Here is an 18609-nt window from a genome sequence, read left to right on the forward strand (position 1 = left end):
TAGCTGTTTCCAAATTAGCATCATCAACAAATAATTGCAAATCTCTTCAAATTATCGCTAATTTCATTAATATACCAATTAAACAACAGCGAACAAAGAACAGGGCCTTGTAACTCAATACTGATCATTATTCTAAACTTTGACTCAGCTCCATCATACCTACTCTCTGAAGCTTGTCTGACAGCCAGCCACTTATCCATCTGACCAATATAGTATCCATTCCCAATTGCTTAGCAGATGTGTGTACAATATTCTTGTTTGACTTTGCAAACACTTTTTGCACAGACCAACACTATAACAGTAGAGGCATTACATTTATCCAATTGTAGCCTTACTTTATTATAGAGACAAAGTAAATCGATAAATTAAGACTTCCCCTTAGAAAAGCCATGCTGTCTTCTACAAAGAATCCACCTAATCTTGATTTCTGGGTATCACCAACTTTTCCAAAACTATAACCACCTCTCCTTAGATACAATAGTAACTAGTCTGTAATATTCAACCTCTGTTTCGGACACACCTTTATTCAATGGATCTCTAAAATTTTCCTTCCAAGGTCTAGGAAATCTACCTGAGATGCTACTCAAATTATGAAGCATAATCAATGGGAAGGCGAAATCCCTCGCACATTGGCACAATACGCAGTCTGAAATCCCATCTAATCTTGTGGAAGAATTGACATTGAGACATTTCAATACCACAAACACTTCTAGTTTGTCGAATTCAAGAATTTCTGATTAATGTTCATTACAATTTTCTTCACTCTAATTCATTGCAATAATTAATCATTTTAACTCTGCGGCTAGCATGTTAATAATAAAGATATATTTTCAGTTTCTTTCCCAGATCTTGTTTCCTCATATAAAATTAACTCACAATTACCTAATGGATAAATTTGTAAGACGTATTCTGTAAACTGAGACCAAAATTCTCCCAAGATCATTAGTCACAGTATGCATCTGACATCCAAAAGAATAATAAGCTCTCCTTCTTCGACTGATAAGTTTTGATGCCTTATAGGTCAAATAGTTTACCAACTCTCAGCAATATTCTGAGAAGAAAATCTCTCTAATAGAAGAATGATATACTTGGGAATGGGATTGCAGAACTTCATTCAGAATTCGGTTAACACGTGCAACGAAAATTTCTGCTTTTCTCAATCATTGCAAGAGTGGATGATACAAGCACATTTTTTGTCTTCTGTACCCATTTACAATCCACATAGTGGTTCCAATGGAAACCTTGACTGACAGCTTCCTTATTGTTTGCCAGGGAAGACTGTCAACAGTGTCGAACAGTATTTCAAAAATGAACATCAGTGGCATCACTCACATGTTGTAAATTTAAATAAAAACATAAGTCCATCAGTTGTACTGTTGTCACTCGCAGCTATTATGAGTGTGACTGGTTAACGGTTTCTCATTGTGATGGAACTGTTAAAATCATACATCTTGATTATATAAATAGAGTTGTCGTCTTCTGGATGAATGTTCTCCGCTGTAAAACCGTTAACTGCAATACAAGGGCATGAGATTATGAATTTTTTTAAATTTATAACACAGACCCAGACGAGAATTTAAAATGAAAAATGTATGGGGAGTCCCTCTTAAGAGACTTGAAAGTAATGGAAGATTGTGCATGACATATTGTGCGGAAGGATGGTAAGATAGTTTGTTGAACTCTTAAATGGGGTGTGGAATTGGGGGTATATGTCGCGTTAAATCCGAAACTTACCTTTCAGTGAACAGAGTTTCGAGGGAATTAACAGGAGAAAGAAGATGGAATTAGTAATAATGTTATTATTATATAGAATATCCATAGACTCATCATATGAGACCCAAACTATATAAACAAAAATACTAAGAACTGTAAGGCAATTATATAAAGAAAAGGCATCAGTTCAAGGACATCAATACAGAAAGGCTACAAATCCTAAAATAAAGTGAAATAGACTGAGAAAACAATTTAACTACATTCATAAAAGTAGATATGCCTGATTAACTGGAGAATTCCAGCTATATGAACATGTTGAAAAATGGTCAGGATGTTGTATGAAAAGATTATAGACCAATAAGCCTAATGTACTACATAAAAAATAAACAGCTACAAACAGTGACAGCTCATTCATAAGAGCTGCAGCCCCTCCAGTATAAATGAAAGGTCCTGTTTAATTTTTGCTGTTCTTAATTTTTTATATATTTATCTAAAAACCGTTATTTTTCTTGTTTGTAATACAATACCGCTAGATAGTATTTTATATAATTCATTTTGTAGCAACAGTTGTATTTTGCAATAGTCAATGTGTTGTGCAGGCTAGGGCTATTATTATTATTATTATTATGTGACATCTCCAGAGAGTCCAAAGACTCATCGAGGGAGAGTGTGCCAACAGCATCGAACGATTGATCCCTTCCAACTACTAACCGCGCTCAAACTTCTTTAACTTTTTTGCATGAGCCATTAGTAGCAGAGGCCCTACCAATCGACCAACCTTTGCTAGTATACGCAACACTGGAGCTGCATTCAATGCAGACGTCTACCTAGCGTGGATAACGTAGTAGGGGTGACGTGTGATGAGTTGGGAATACACACTACTCATCGCATATGACCTATGAATGGGCATCTGCAAGGACCACTGGATAAGTAGTATAGAAATAGAAGACACGACACAACATAAATTTTAAAAAAATGAATTTTAATTAGGAAAAGATTTTGGAAAATTTTTTAGTGTTTTTTTCCTTTAGCCCTTTTCCCCTCTGGGTGCACCACTGATGAGAATTATGCAAATGATATCCAAGAGATTTCAAGTGATGAGACATCCGCCTCGTAAATAAAGAACATCTCCGAAATGTTATTTTTGATGATGAGAGTGATGGTGATGATTAAAACATGAGCTTTATTTTATTTTGCCTAAAACATTTATGCATTATGTGCAATTAAGTTTACCTACAATTTATAATTTTTATAAGTTTATATTATGTATTTATTTCATAGTTGTTTTCTTAACTTACTGAATTAAATAAAAATATTTTTTTTGTTGGATATGTCATTGTTGTTTACACAATTAAAAAAAAAAAGATTCAGAACATAACCCTACTTTTTCTACGTGATCTGAGTCTTGCATAACACAGCATTTCTATGGAACCTAACATCCATGTTATACGAGGGTTACCTGTATATAATTCATGGTCTAACCAAACGAAAAAAACTTCCAACAACTTTCCTGTATAATGTGATCCATATAGCTGATGAATAACAGTGGAGATAGTGTGCACCCATGTTTAACATCTGATTTTACATCAAACATCTTATACCTCCTTCAATTCTAACTGCTGATACAACTTAAATATAGATGATGGATCTTTTTATATTATGTATAATGCTCTGTATATTGCACTAGCTGATTTTCTCTTGGGCCTTGTGTGTGTTTTTCCTGATCTAGAAATTAAATCCTATAATCCTAGTGTTTCTTAACTATTTGTCATAAAGTGGAAAACTGATATTGACAACCTCTGTTTAGCCTGAACCCAGGTTGTTGTTCTCCAAGTCTGCAAGAATCCTTTAAGAAAAATTGTGGAAGTTTCTCTTCCACAATTTTTCTTAACCTCTTCATAAGTATGCTTGCATAAGTATTACCAGAACACTTAGTTGAGAAATTTTTGTGTAATTTTATTTACAGAAAATAAATTATGAGAGAAAATGGAAGTTATATAAATAATAATTTAAAATTATATGACATACACTTGACATAAAATTATATGATATACACTGTAGAATAGAAAAAAGCATCTTGGATTTGTACCATGTAGAGGATGGTTCCATAAGTTTCTGGCCTCACTAACTTTTATAGGTGATAGAAAGAAAACAACTGTGTCACTTTTCAACATAATCTCCCTTTACTTCAACACACTTTTTCAGATCTTCGAATTAACATTTCTATGTCCTTGAAAAGATAGTCTGTACTTTTGTGTGCAAACTGGCCTGAACTGCATCTTTCACCTCGTTGTCATCTGCAAATTTTCTGGGAAGAGGTAGCAGTCACTGGGTGCTAGATCTGGGCTGTAGGGTGGGTGTTCAATCTCCTGGAAGCAAGAGTTCTTCACTGCAACCTTCGCAACAATAGCCGTATGGACTGGAGCATTTTCGTGCAGGCGAACACCATAACTTAGCATTCCTCATCTCTTCTCCTTTATGGCATCATGCAGTTTGAGCAGGAGTGAAACATAATATTCTGCATTCACGATGGTATTCCTTTCCATGAATCTCATGATCCACTTCAAGTCAATCATGAGAATTCTCTTTTGGAGAATTCTCATGATTGACTTGAAGTGGATCATGAGAATCATGGATCATGCTTTTCCGCTTTTCCCGGCAGTGCTTCGTTTGGTTTGCACCACTCCATGAATTTCCTTTTGAAAAAAGGATCATAATAAAAAAAAACACTGCTTCATCCCTGGTGACAATGGATTCCAGCAGTTCTCTCTGATTCTCTTTGCAAAGCTTTAAAAACTTGTGGGAACAGGTCACATTACACTCCTGAATTGAAGAGAGAAGTTGGGGCACCCAACTTGCACTGACCATCATGTGAAGCTTCTCGTGAGTGATGGGAAAGACGGTTGTTATAGAAAGCCCAACCTTGCTGAGATTTCTTTGAGCATCAACCGTCTGACATTGAGCAGTTCCTCCTCAACAAGAGAAACATTTTCTTCAGCCATCACTTTTACAGGCTGACCATCTTGAGGATCATCTTCGATGCGCTCTTCCTAGGCAAAACTGTTTAGCTCATTTCTTCATGGTGGAATATGAAGAAGAAAATTCCCCATAAACATCATTCAATCGCTGTTTGACAGCACATGGAGAAAGCCCTTCTTTGGTGAAAAACTTTATCACAGCACAGTACCCAATTTGTAACATTACAGCCACTTAGCATGCCAAGTGTTAGTCAAATGAGCGCCTCCAACTGAATGACACAGGTAGAGAGTTGAAACTGGTACACTAACCTCCCCATAAATGGTGCTATCTGTCACACATGGTGTTTTAAAATTGGCACAAATTGTGTGTCAGGACAGAAACTTTTGGAACCTACCTGGTACATGTAAACTTTAAATTCCTTAGTAATTAGATGCCGAGTTTTTTTTATGTAGAGAAACTAATTCTCCAAATGTGTCCAATGATTCATTTGCAACAGAAACAAAACACTAGAACTATTAAACTGACTGTAATTGCAGTTTGGAGCAATTTCAAATTTTTTTCTTTGAAGTTTATGCTGAAACTTAAAAATTGCTACTTGCAGGTGGCATATTCTATTACACTAATAAATGCACTTCTACTTTTCACTCAAATGTTTCGGCCGTATGGTATATTTGATGAAAACCAGCTTCAACAGCATAAGTACTAGTTATGTACAAATGTAGGCAAGCTATTGCATATTATACACAAAAAAAGCTTTATTTTTAATTGAAAAATCATGCATTCAACTGACGTCCACAAAATCTGTCAACTTTACTTTCAATAACTTGAAAAGAAGGTACAATATTGGCACCGCATAAGCATGGAAATCCTAAAAGCAAAACATTACACATATAAGAATTAGAAAAAAATGTAAGCATCTTAAAACAATTTAATGAACAAAAAACAGCTAAGGCTAAAATGAAGTTCTGAGTAATTAAAATTTTTATATATTAAAAGAGTATTAAAAAAAGACATAAATGGGTATGTACCTTTTTGAAGAAAGAGATGACATGGTATTTGGTGCCAGATTTGATTGAGACAAAAATATAAAATTTGGAAAAATGTTGGGGGATAAAGAATAAATATGTAAGTTTAGAAATATATATATCTAATAACCAAAATGAAACATGAACACGGCATCTGGTGATTGGGCTAGCAACCCGTCATTGGACATAAAACAATACTGCTCGAGAAACCAAGACAAACATGAATTGGATGGAAAAATTGGATATCGATCGGAAAAGAAAACAATACAGAATAATAAAACTAGCAACGTGGAATGTAAGAGAAATTAATGGAAAAGAGGAAGAACTTATACAAGAAACATTAAAATGTGCAGCATAACAGAAACACAAAAAAAAAAGGAAATGGAACAATGAATATACAAGACTATATAAAAGACAAGGCCAGCAATGGCTAGTCGAGCCTCTGCTACTAATGGCTCACACAAAAAGTTAAGCAAGTTTGAGTGTGGTTAGTAGTTGGAATGGAATCAATCGTTCGACGCTGTTGGCACACTCACCCTCGATGAGTCTTTGGACTCCCTGGAGGTGTCAAATAATAATAATATATATTTATATACAGTGGAGTAAAAAAAACAAAACAGAGCTGAAGCTGGAGTAGGAATAGTAATACATAAAGAATTAAATGAAAATATAGAAGAATATAAATATATAAATGAAATAATATTAACAGTTAATATAAAAACAGATAGAAGTAAAATAAATATAATTATAGTATATGCCCCAGAAGAAGGAAGAAAAGAAAAACAAAAGCTTTCTATGAGGACTTATAACAAATAATACAAGAAATAAAACCAAATAAAAAATTAATTATAATGGGAGACTTAAATGCAAGAATAGGAAATATACCAATAAATGGAATAATGCAAAGATTTAATGAAGAAACAATAATGGAGAAACATTGATACAATTCTGTGCAAATAATAATTTTTAAAATAATGAATAGAATTTTATCAGCATAAAATAACTTTTGGAAACACAGGAGGACAGGAATCAATAATAGATTATATTATATGTAACAAAGTAATACACCCATCAGAAATAGACGTTAGTATGTTAACATCAGCAGAAATTGGAAGTGATCATAATCTCTTAACATGTAAACTAAGACTTTACAAAAAAATGGGTGAAAATAAAATCTAAAGAAAATCAACACGATGTCGAAATAAAATTTAAAGTGGAATTATTAAAAGAAGAAAGTATAAAAACATACTAGAATAGATTAAAACAAAAGTTCCAAAATAACCAATTAAGAAGCAAACAAGTAGAAGATAATTGAAGATTTTTAAAACAAATTTAACTGAAATAGCAACAGAAGTATTAGGGGCAAAAAAAGAATAATAAAATCAAGAAGATTGGCTCCATGGTTTAACAAAGAAATAAAAATATTAACAAAAGAGAAGAAAGAAAAATATCAAAAATATCTACAAATGAAAACGACAGATAATTGGAATGAATATAAAGAAATAAGTAATAAAGTTAATCAAAAGAAAATAAAAAGCAAAAATCAATTTTGGGAATCCTATACAAAAGAACTTGAACATGATTTCTATTGTATACAGAAACAGATGTGGAGATTTATTAATAACCAAAAGAAGGAAGATGCAGAATATATCCCAATATTAAAAGTAGAACTAGGTAAACAAACAAATCATCATCATCAAATTCCTGCCATGTACCCTCAAGGGGTGTACAGGATATGATAGTACTACATGAAAAAAATTACATCATTATTAATTTCCTATCTACAATTTTCCTCCAAATCAGTCTGTTACTTGTCAAGACTCCAACATTATCAGATCTTATATTTCTATCGTCTAAAGCACTTTGTACCGTATCAATCCACCTATATCTTGGTCTTCCTCTGGGTCGTTTTGCTGCCAACCTGGCAGAGAAAACTAGTTTTGCTAATCTTTCCTCGCCCATTCTGTTTAAGTGACCATACCACCTGAGATTAGCTCTGCTAACACATTCCTGGATGCAGACAATGTCAAGTTCTTTCCTAATATCCTCGTTTTTTATATGATATTGCCATTGATGCCATCTGTTCACGCCTATAATCTTTCTCAGGACTCTCATATCTGTGGCCTCTAGTCTTTGGTCAAGTGTTTTACTTCGGACCCAGCTCTCAGATCCATAAGTTAAAACTGGTTTGAACACTGTCTTGTATATACATACTTGTATATACAGCTAATTTAGTGTTGCGACTAATTTCTCTCTTATTCCATATGAATTTATTCAATTGACTTCACACCATACCAGCTTTGCTGATTCTGTTGTCTATTTCTATATTTAATTTACCATCTTCAGTAAAAATCGTGCCTAAATAGCTGAAATGTTTTACTTGTTCCACAGGTTCTCCATTCACAACACAGTTGACATTTTCAATGATTCTGCCTATTTTCATTGTCTTTGTCTTTTTATTGCTGACCTTCATACCATATCTATTACAACAGCTATTCAATTTAGTCAGAGAATCTTGCAGACTTGTAGCAGATTTATTTAGAAGTATAACATCGTCTGCATAAAGCAAGGAGCTGACATTAACATCTCCAATTTTGATATCATGTTTAATACCACTTTCCTTCATAATGTGATCCATATAGATAATGAATAACAGAGGGGATAATGTACATCCTTGTCTCACACCAGATTTAACATTAAACCATCTTCCTGTACTTCCTTCAATTCTAACTGCTGACTTACAACTCAAATAAAGACTAAGTATTGCTTGATATAATGCCCCATTGACACCATATAACTGCAGCGTATTGAATAGCTTCTCTCTTGGCACCTTGTCATATGCCTTTTCCAAATCAACAAAACTTAAATACAGATCTTTGTTATATTCCCATGCTTTCTCGACTATTTATCGTAAAGTGAAGATCTGATCCTGACAGCTTCTATTTGGCCTGAATCCAGCTTGTTCTTCACCAAGCTTTTCTTCCACAATTCTTCTCAACCGTTTCTCAAGTATACTTGCATAGATCTTGCCAGGAACACTCAGTAGGGAAATATCTCTGTAATTCTCACATGCAGTTTTATTTCCCTTTTTATATATGGGTACTATGAGAGCTCTACTCCAATCATCGGGAATTCGTCCCTCTGTCCAGGCTTTCTGAACTATGCAGTGCAGCCACTGTAAGACTCTAATACCAACATACTTCAGCATTTCTGGTCGAATATCATCTACTCCTGCTGCCTTTCCACATTTCAAGCCTTTGATAGCTTTTTCTACTTCAAGTATGGATATATATTCCTGACTGCATGCCTGGTCAGTGTTTTTTTACCACTGTGCTGTCATCACTGCTTGTTTCATTTAGCAGTTTTTCAAAGTAATTACTGCATACTTCAAGGATATCTTTTTCTCCCGTTTTCATGTCACCTTTATCATCTCTAATTCCTTTTACAGCACTCTTTCCTCTATTCTTAAGCTTCTTCAACAACCTCCAGAATATTTTGCCACCTTCTTGATATTTATTTTCTATATTCTTGCCAAAGTTCTTCCATGACTTTTGTTTAGCTAGTTTTACACAGTGTTTAGCATTCTTGCATTTGTCCCTATATTCTCTAAGAGCACAAGCTGACTTATTTGACAGGAACTTTTGATATGCTTTCTTCTTTTCCTTCACTGCCTCTTTAACTTCCTGTGTCCACCAGGGAGTTCTGATTTTTTTAGCCTTACAGACAACTTCACCACATGCCTCTCTGGCAGAATCAATCAATGTTTTCTTCAGAGTTTGCCAATGAATCTCCAAGGTTTGATTCCTGTTCTCAAACTCTTTCATTTTTTCTTCAATAATCTTTGTGTATTTTAGTCTACAGTTCACATCTGAGAGCTGCTCAACTTTTATTTGCTTTAAAACTTTCCTACATGTTATTCTTTTCAATATTAAATTCAATTTTATCCTGCTCAAGACTAAATAGTGATCACTTCCAATTTCAAATCCTCTGTACACTCTGGTGTCCTGCACCAGGGAGAAAACGTCACTATCAACAATAACATAGTCAATGAGACTTTTCTTATTCCTAGCCTCTTCTCTCCATGTGAATTTGTGCACATTTTTATGTTGGAACATGGTGTTAGTAATAACCAGTCCATGTCCTGAGCAGAAATCCAACAGATATTTGCCATTATTATTAGCTTTGCTCTTTTCTCCAAATTTTCCCAAAATATTTTTGTATGTCTCACAATCATTTCCTACTCTGCTATTTAGATCCCCAACAAGGACCAACTTTTCATTTTTCATTGTGTCTGTTGCTTTTTCTAAAGCCTCAAAAAACTCCTCCACTTCTAACTTAGTAGAACCTTCTGTGGGACCATAGGCACAAATAAGTCTCATTGTCCAGTTCCCCATTCTCATATTTGCCCAGATTACTCTACTTGAGACTGACTGCCATTCAAGAAGATTAGCCTCGTATTTTGTGTTGAATACTATGGCTGCTCCTTCCTACAAACAAATCAAGAAGAAATAAATACAACAGAAATGAAAATTGAAATTGAAAATGCAATTAAAAAATAGGAAATCACCAGGTCTAGATAATATCAATAATGAATTATTTAAAAAAATAAATTATAATTCAGAGTTTAAATATACTATACAACCAAATAATAAATACAAAAAGATTCCGGTAGAATGGATAAAAAAGTATAACAATACCAATATTTCAAAAATGGATATTAAATAATAATAAAAAAAAAAAAAACATGAAATTATAGAGGGATAAATTTGTTAAATACCTCTCATTAAAAGTATTAAAAAGAATTCTAAATAATAAAATAACAAAGGAAATTAATCTATTAGATGAACAACATGTTTCAGAGAAGACAGATCATGTACAGATGCAATATTCATAATCAGACAACTGATAGAAAAAAAAACAAAAAACAGAAAACAATAAGAAACTATCTATATGCTTTATAGATCTGGAAAAAGCTTTTTTTTATGTTGGGTCTATATACGAGAGGTTGGCTGGTCAACCTATAGTACTTTAGTACCATTATATGGGTAGTAGAGGTGGGAAAGGAGAAACTTGTTAACGTTCAATTTAAAAGCATGTATATTGTATTCCTTGGGAAATATGTTGGAGGGAGACTGTTCCACAGTACAGCAATAGCAGGGATGAAAGAGGAGGAAAAGTAACTTTTCTGTGGGTTTCAAGATGTACTGAGAAAGGATGTTGGGCAGTGGCAGCTGTACATGTTTCAATGGGCTTAGTACAGAGTGGGGAAATTATTGATGCTGCTTCAGATGAACATTATCCATGGAAATATTTATAGAATATACAAATTGCAGAGACTAAACATCTATGTGAAAGTGGAGGGAGTGAGTTGGTAAGAGATGAATCATTTATCAGTCTACTTGCTCTCCTCTGTATTGAGTCAAGCATTAGGAGCTCCACTCCAAATGTGAGAACAGTATTCGATAGCTGGGAGGATTTGTGATTGGTATAAGGTTAACAGCTCTTTTGAGGTGAAGTAACGTCTTGAGCGAAAGAGAAAGCCTAGTTTTTTGGAAGCTGAAGATGCAATGGTTGTAATATGTTTATGGCAGGAGAAGCCTGATGTCAAGGTAATTCCCAGAAGAGAAATTTCATCTTGCCTGGGAATTTGAGTGTTATCAAAAATAATACTGAGGGAAAATGGTTCTTTTTTGTGGGAAATAAGACAGAATGGGTTTTACTAGCATTGAAGTTGACGAGATTATCTGAGCCCCATTGGAGGATGGTTTGGAGGTCAGAATTAAGGGCAGTGGTGGTTGGTGTTCTGCAGTTTGAAGTGAGTTGTGTAGAGTAGGGTTTGTCAAATGAAAGAGAAGAGTGCAATGTGCAATCATTTGCAAAACTGTGTATTGGGTTGGAGGTCAACTGAAGTAGGTCATTGATATACAGAAGGAAGAGGGTCGGTGAGAGAACTGAACCTTGTGAGACCCCAGCATTAGTTGGATGGTGGGGAGATGGGAGCCATCTACCATCACTCATAGCAATCTATCGTACCTCTCCTTGAACCCATTAACAAAGCACTCACAACTGACTTTGGCAACTCATTCTACTCGTTCATAATTCTCCAAGCAAAAAATCTAGTCCTCATACCCCTACCAATTACACCTTTATTCAACTTCAAGGGATGACCTCTTGTTCTGGCCTCTCTAGCCAAGTGCTGAAACATTTCCCCTGTATCCTATAAAACCCTTTAAGAAACATAAATGTTTCTATCATATTCCCCTTTTTCTCCTATCAGCCAATTTCTGCAATCCACCCCCCCCCCTCAATCTATCCTCATAGTGAACATTCACAGAATACTTACCATCTTGTTCACTCGCCTCTGAATCTTCTCCACCACTTTTTCATCTCCAAGAAACCCAGGAGACTAAAGCTGAGCACAGCTATTTAGATGTAGAATCAATGGCAATATCATATTAAAAACGAGGATATTAGGAAAGAACTTGACATTGTCAGCATCCAGGAATGCATTAGCAGAGCTAATCTCAGGTGGTATGGTCACTTAAACAGAATGGGCGAGGAAAGATTAGCAAAACAAGTGTTCTCTGCCAGGTTGGCAGGAAAACGACCGAGGAAAACCAAGATATAGGTAGATTGATACGGTACAAAGTGCCTTAGACGATAGAAATATAAGATCTGATAATATCGGAGTCTTGACAAGTAACAGATTGATTTGGAGGAAAATTGTAGATAGGAAGTTAGTAATGATGTAAATTTTTCATGTAGTACTATCGTATCCTGTACACCCCCCCCCTTGAGGGTACATGTCAGGAATTTGATGATGATGATGATGATGAATAATTAATATTTATTCTAGAAAATGATCTATCCTATAAGTGTTATAACCAATCTTTCCGTGCTATAAAATTAATTCAGGATGGCGCAGTCAATAAATAATATAAATTTTCCTGAATTACAAAGTGCAGGAGATAGTAAAACTGTAACCGTGACTTGCCTATTTCAGAGGCCCTTTCACTAACAATGCGAACAATTGTAAGAAGTACAAAGGATTTCAAGGGGGGGGGAAACTAAGTTAATCAGATTAGAATAAAGTAAAGTGTATTAAACAGATAATAACTGTAAGGAGCGCAAGCTATAGTATGGATATAATAGAAAAGAGAAATTGAAGAAAACAAGTAAAGATAAAGATAAGAGGAAAATAACACAAAGGCACAGACTAATATTTAATTATATAAATATTGCAAAGCCATGTTTCCCCTAATACTGTATCGTATTTTTATCCATCCATTCTTGAATTCTCTTTTTGACCAATATTTCCAGTACTTTTACCACCATGTCTCAGATACTGATTGATCTATAATTTGCTACTACAGTCTTAGAATATCCCTTATGCAAGGGAATTATTTTGCCCTCTTTCTACTCCCTTGTAACTCTACCAGAGCTGACACTTAATTCCCTTGGAAATTCTAGCAAAACCCAAGCTGATATCCCATCTAATCTCAAAGATATATTTGCATTGTAAATATATCTTTGAGATTAGATGAAATTATGCAATATCCTAAGAACCTTCAATTCATCCAACATCAGTGACTGTCACCTAGGGTATATCATCCAACCTCACTTGGATGATATACCATTGCAAAGTGGTCACTCAGTATCTCAACTATTTTATCTGCTTCTGTCACCTCGTAACCATCATCACTCCACTCATTGAGCTCAATCTTCCATAGTCATTCTTCCTCTTACTTGTCATGTAGTGAAAGAACTCCTTGGGATTTCCTTTGGCCTGCTTGGCTAGATTCTTCTCATAATCTGATTTTGCCTTCCTTGCCATGCTGGTCACTCTCTCTCTCTCTCTTTTTTTTTTTTTTTTTTTTTTTTTGCCTGAGCCTTGTACTGGTCATGAGTTTGCTGGTCATTTTCTTCTTCTGCAACTCATGCTAAATGATATTACTCATCCATCTAACTCCTACCTGATTAACCTTCCTTACCTTAGGTATACAATTTAATATTGCTTCCTCTAGATCCTTGTTCTTCAACCTGTGGTCTGTGGAAATTTCCTGGCAGTCTGCCAAAAATTTCTTCGTCTCTCAGAAACAATGCTCCAGCCATGTATATCAAAATTTCTACCCTCTAAGCAGCAGCAGATGTCGCACTAGCTAAAAATTGTAATTTCATAACATTGGATTTAATAAATAAAAACGCTGCTCTAGATTACCCTTAACTATCTCCGATGTACTACCAACATCCTTTCATTTTATTACTAATTTACTATCAACAATTTTCCCCCAAATCAGTCTATAACTTGTCAGCACTGTCATATCTAATATTTCGGTCTTCTAGGACACTTCTGACTGAATGACTCCACCTAATTCTTGGTCTTCCTCTGTGTCTTTTTCTTGCAATCTTAGCATAAAACTCCTATTTTGTTAACTTTTCCTCTCCAATACTGTTTCAGTGACTATATCACCTTAGACTAACTCTTTTACAAATAGCTCTTCTCATTCAAGAATGCTAACAATGTCATGTTCTCAGCACTATCATATCTGTGATCGTTGGTCTCTGATCAAGAATTTTATTTCTAATCCATAAAGTTGAAATGCATTTGAACATTGGTTTGTCTTGTATATTGCTAGTTTAGAGTTTGACTAATATCTCTCTTATTCCACATAAATTTATTTAACTGGAATTTAACCTCCATACCAGCTTTTCACATTCTGTTGTCTATTTCCATATTTGTAATTCTTGTAGATAAACTTATACGTTAGTAATCCATAACTGTCAGATTTTAGGGAAAGACAACGTATACTAAAATATTAATCAAAAAACTTTAATTAATACTTCCTATATTTCAGTAATGTTACATTACCATCTTCAGGGAACATAAAAAAATAAATATGGCTGAAGAAAACAACTGAAGTTGGTCCTAGAGTCCTAAAAGTGTCCCCTAGTGGGCTAAATTGGGTTGTCTTGGCTGTTGGGCTGATTTTCTTAGAATGCGAGCTTCTCATATTTGGGGCAGTCTCATGCATTCAAATTTGTTGAGGTTTGGGGAGTTTTTTTTAGAGCTGAGGCAGATTCCAAGAATAATCTCTCATATTTATGCTTGCTGCGATATAGTAAAGTGGCTTTCTTCCAGCGTATTTTGTGGCGGGTGTCCAAAGCATAGTCAGCAGGTCCTGAGTGGCTGTATTGGTGGAACTGGATATGGTCCTTATGTTCAGATATCCTGATATTAGCTGTCCTGCCTGTTTGGTTGTAGTAGGACAGTTTGCAACTACAAGGGACCTGGTATACATATACTCCAGGTAGTACGTATACTAGAGGAAGTGGCTGGTCTTTGGTGGAGTGGATAAGAGATGCCAATTTTTTATATGGTTTGTAACAAGTTGTCAGGTTATATTTTTTAAGGATTTTTGTTAGCTTTTCAGAAGTACCCCCGGATATAAGGAATAATGATAGATTTAGAATAATCCCTGTTATGGGGGGGGAGGGGGGGAGTTGTGGTTAATTGGTTTTAATATTTTTTGGAGGTTGTAGCCATTGCCTACAAAAGTGTTAAGAATATGGTTTAGTTAGGGCATTTTTATCTGAACTGATTAATTTTGCCATGTTATATAAGGTTTTTATAATCCCATACTGTTGGGTGGGGGATTGATTGCTGGTGAATGTATCTATCTACCTGTATGTGTAGGTTTTTTGTAAACAGAGAAAGCCAGGGATCCATCAGACTGGTATGTAACTAGAGTGTCTAGGAAAGGGCGATTGTTATTGTTTTCCTTTTCCAAGGTAAAATGGATCCTGAGGTGTTGATTGTTTAAGTGTGTTAAGAAGTTGTGGAGTGTATCCAAGCTATGCAGCCAAATAGCGAACATCATCTACACAGCATAGCCAAACAGTAGGTTTAAGTGGAGCCAAGTTTAAAGTTTTTTCTTCAAAGGTCTCCATAAAGAAGTTGGCCAGAGGTGGAGAACCCATGGCTGTCCCCCTCTATCTGTTTGTAGAATTTTCCTTGCCAAACGAAATAGCCTGAGTTCATGATGAACTGAAATAAGGCTGAGATATCAGGAAGAAATTTGGCTTGGATGAGGTCCAAGGTGTCTTTGAGTAGGATACTGATGAATAAGGAGGAGACATCGAAACTGACCATTATGTCTCAGTATGTTGGAGTGAGAAGTTTTCTATACTGGCTTTAAAGTGGGCTGAATTTTTTATGTGTGAAGGTGTGTTGCCAGTATATTGTGTGAGCACTTTGGCTAAATGTTTGGCTAATTTGTATGCGGTCCATATATTCGGGGGGGGGGGGGGGTCTAGAATTAAAGTTTGTTCTTACCCAAGCTAAACCACCTAAAAGCAACCTATCTAAAGAAGAATTCAAAGCTCTGTAGGAAATAAAAAACAACAGTAAAATAATAACCTACAGCAGATAAGGGAAATGTCACCATAGTTCTAAACAAATTTGACTACACAGGCAAGCTTACCTCTTTACTGTTAGATCGGTCTACCTACCTGCCTATAGAATATGATCCCACCAGCTCCCAAATTAGAACACTCCATAGGCTCCTTAAGAAGGTTACTTCTTGGCCTGTGGAAATGATTAACAAACTAAAACCTTTTTAACTCTAGACGCCCCCCCCCCCCCTTCATAAAGGTAGATGATACATTCACCAGCATCCCCCCCCCCAACAGTATAGGATTATAAAAACCCTATATTACAGGGCAATATATGGCATTTCTCTTTTTTTGCCAAAATATTTGGTGGCTTATATTTGTTGTGTGGAAAGTTAATCCTGATCTGTGCCTCCTTTTCTTCTCAATGTCCCTTATATGTTCATGCAGATCTCTCCAGACCATCTCATCTGGCCTACACAGCAAATGCCATAAGAGCAATGAATTTTATATACTCCTGGTTATGGGAGGATGTGGAGGTTTTGGTGGATGTAAGAACCTAGAAATCTTCTAGATTGGGAAAGAAGCAACACTGCAACTTTGTCTATAACATCAATACCTCAAATGCTGTCATCCTTTTGTGATTTACAGATGAAACAATGGGATTCTATTTGTAGTGTTTGCCAGTATACTGCCAAATCCAGGTCTCTAAAATGTAGTAGGATTCATTGCTCCTAAGTACTAGTTTTCAGTCATCTATAAGCTTTTTTTTTTTTTAATTTAGTTTGTGACTAACCAATTTCATTTTCATCAACACTATCATGAATAGTTTTTGAACTAAGCACAAACTCATCATGTTTTCATCTCATTAAAAAAGTGATCTGCTCTTACCATTTCAGTTCAAACTGAACATGATTACTGATGTCTCCTTTATACAGGTGTCCCAAAATTCACGCAAGAAGTAATTTTGATAGAAAACACAGGTTTTTAATTAAAAATTGTAATTTCTTATCGATTTATAAAGTATACAGTATAGGGTTATGCATGGAATAGGCATATCGGGTAAATGACCTCCACGGCTTTGCTGGCACATACGCACTCTTTTGTCGAAATTTTCCATAACCGTTTTGGATAAATGTGGCTGAATTTCGTTGATACAGCGCTCAATTTCCTCCTTCAAGGCATGGGTGGTCGTGGGCTTGTTGGTATAAACCTTAGACTTCAAAAAACCCCAAAGAAAAAAGTCCAACGGCGTTAAGTCACATGATCTGGGTGGCCAATTCTGATCACCAAAATGGGAAATTAAACGACCAGGAAATGACTCATGCAGTAATTGAATTGTTTCTCAGGCTGTATGGCATGTGGCACCGTCTTGTTGAAACCACATGTCGTCCACATCCATATCTTGCAATTTAGGTACAAAAAACTGGATTATCATATCACGATAGCGAGCACCATTAACTGTTATTGCCTTACCAGCCACATTTTCAAAGAAGAATGGACCGATGATGCCTCCAGCCCAAAATCCGCACCAAACAGTGACATGTTGTGGATGCATTTGTTTCTCAACAATCACTCGTGGATTTTCTGAACCCCAAATGCGACAATTTTGTTGATTAACGAAGCCATCAAGATGAAAATGAGCCTCATCGCTGAAGATGATTTTGTTTGAAAAATAAGCATCCACTTGCTGTTGTTCCATAATCCATTCAACGAACTCGCTTCGCTGTGTGTGGTCAGTAGGCTTCAGTTCTTGAGTCAATTGAACTTTGTAAGCATAAAGATGCAAATCTTTCGTGAGAATACGCTGTAGAGAGCTTCTTGAAATGCCCAATTCAAGACCACGGTGCCGAATTGATGTTCCTGGACTCTCAGCAACACTCTCACGAACTGCTTCGATGTTTTCTGTTGAACGACTTGTTGAAGGACGGCCAGAGTGTATAATATCACTAATTGATCCAGTTTCCTTGAATTTTTTAATTAATCTTTTCACAGATGATGAAGTTAAATCACTATTCCGACCATATTTTGTACGAAAATTGCGAACTGTAGCTGCCAAACCTTCATTATTTTTAAAATATTGCTCAACAATGAAAATGCGTTGTTCTTTCGTGTAGCGCTCCATTTTTAATAACCCTGAACTGTCAGCTGTCATGCTGTCTTTTTTTTTCTCATTGGCAACACTTTACCGCACAAATGGCGCTAAATTTAAATCTTGCGTGAATTTTGAGACACCCTTTATATACATATACATTCCTAGAACTCAGTTCACTTATGCTGGGGTATTCCAAAATTTTTGGCAACATAATGTAATACTACAAATGAAATATTATGCTCTATCTTACCTAGCCAATCAAATCTCCCTATTTTAGTTTGACATTTTGGACAATATATCTGAAAGCATTAAAGAAAATATAGCAATAAAACCAATAGTCTATTTTTTTTTTTATACTTTTGAACAAATAGAGCACTTTTATAAATTTCCAGATTTAAATGTACAGAT

At 35.3% G+C, this 18609-nt stretch overlaps 1 protein-coding gene across 1 annotated transcript in view; it reads right to left on the bottom strand.

Annotated features, from left to right (window-relative positions):
* Positions 1 to 4250: 4250 nt before the first annotated feature.
* Positions 4251 to 18609, bottom strand: part of LOC150104095 (dual specificity protein phosphatase MPK-4-like) — a 71081-nt gene continuing 56722 nt past the window's right edge. The window contains exons 6-7 of the mRNA XM_090396773.1: positions 18452 to 18500; positions 4251 to 5560 (exon numbers count right to left, since the gene is read on the bottom strand). Of these exons, the coding sequence (XP_090252899.1) occupies positions 5466 to 5560; positions 18452 to 18500 (144 nt within the window). The 3' untranslated portion in view covers positions 4251 to 5465. The remainder of the gene's footprint in view (positions 5561 to 18451; positions 18501 to 18609) is intronic.

Source organism: Typopeltis vanoorti, chromosome 8 (genome assembly GCF_054136105.1).
Source record: "Typopeltis vanoorti isolate ZY-2024b chromosome 8, IOZ_Tvanoo_1.0, whole genome shotgun sequence".
Taxonomy (NCBI): domain Eukaryota; kingdom Metazoa; phylum Arthropoda; class Arachnida; order Uropygi; family Thelyphonidae; genus Typopeltis; species Typopeltis vanoorti.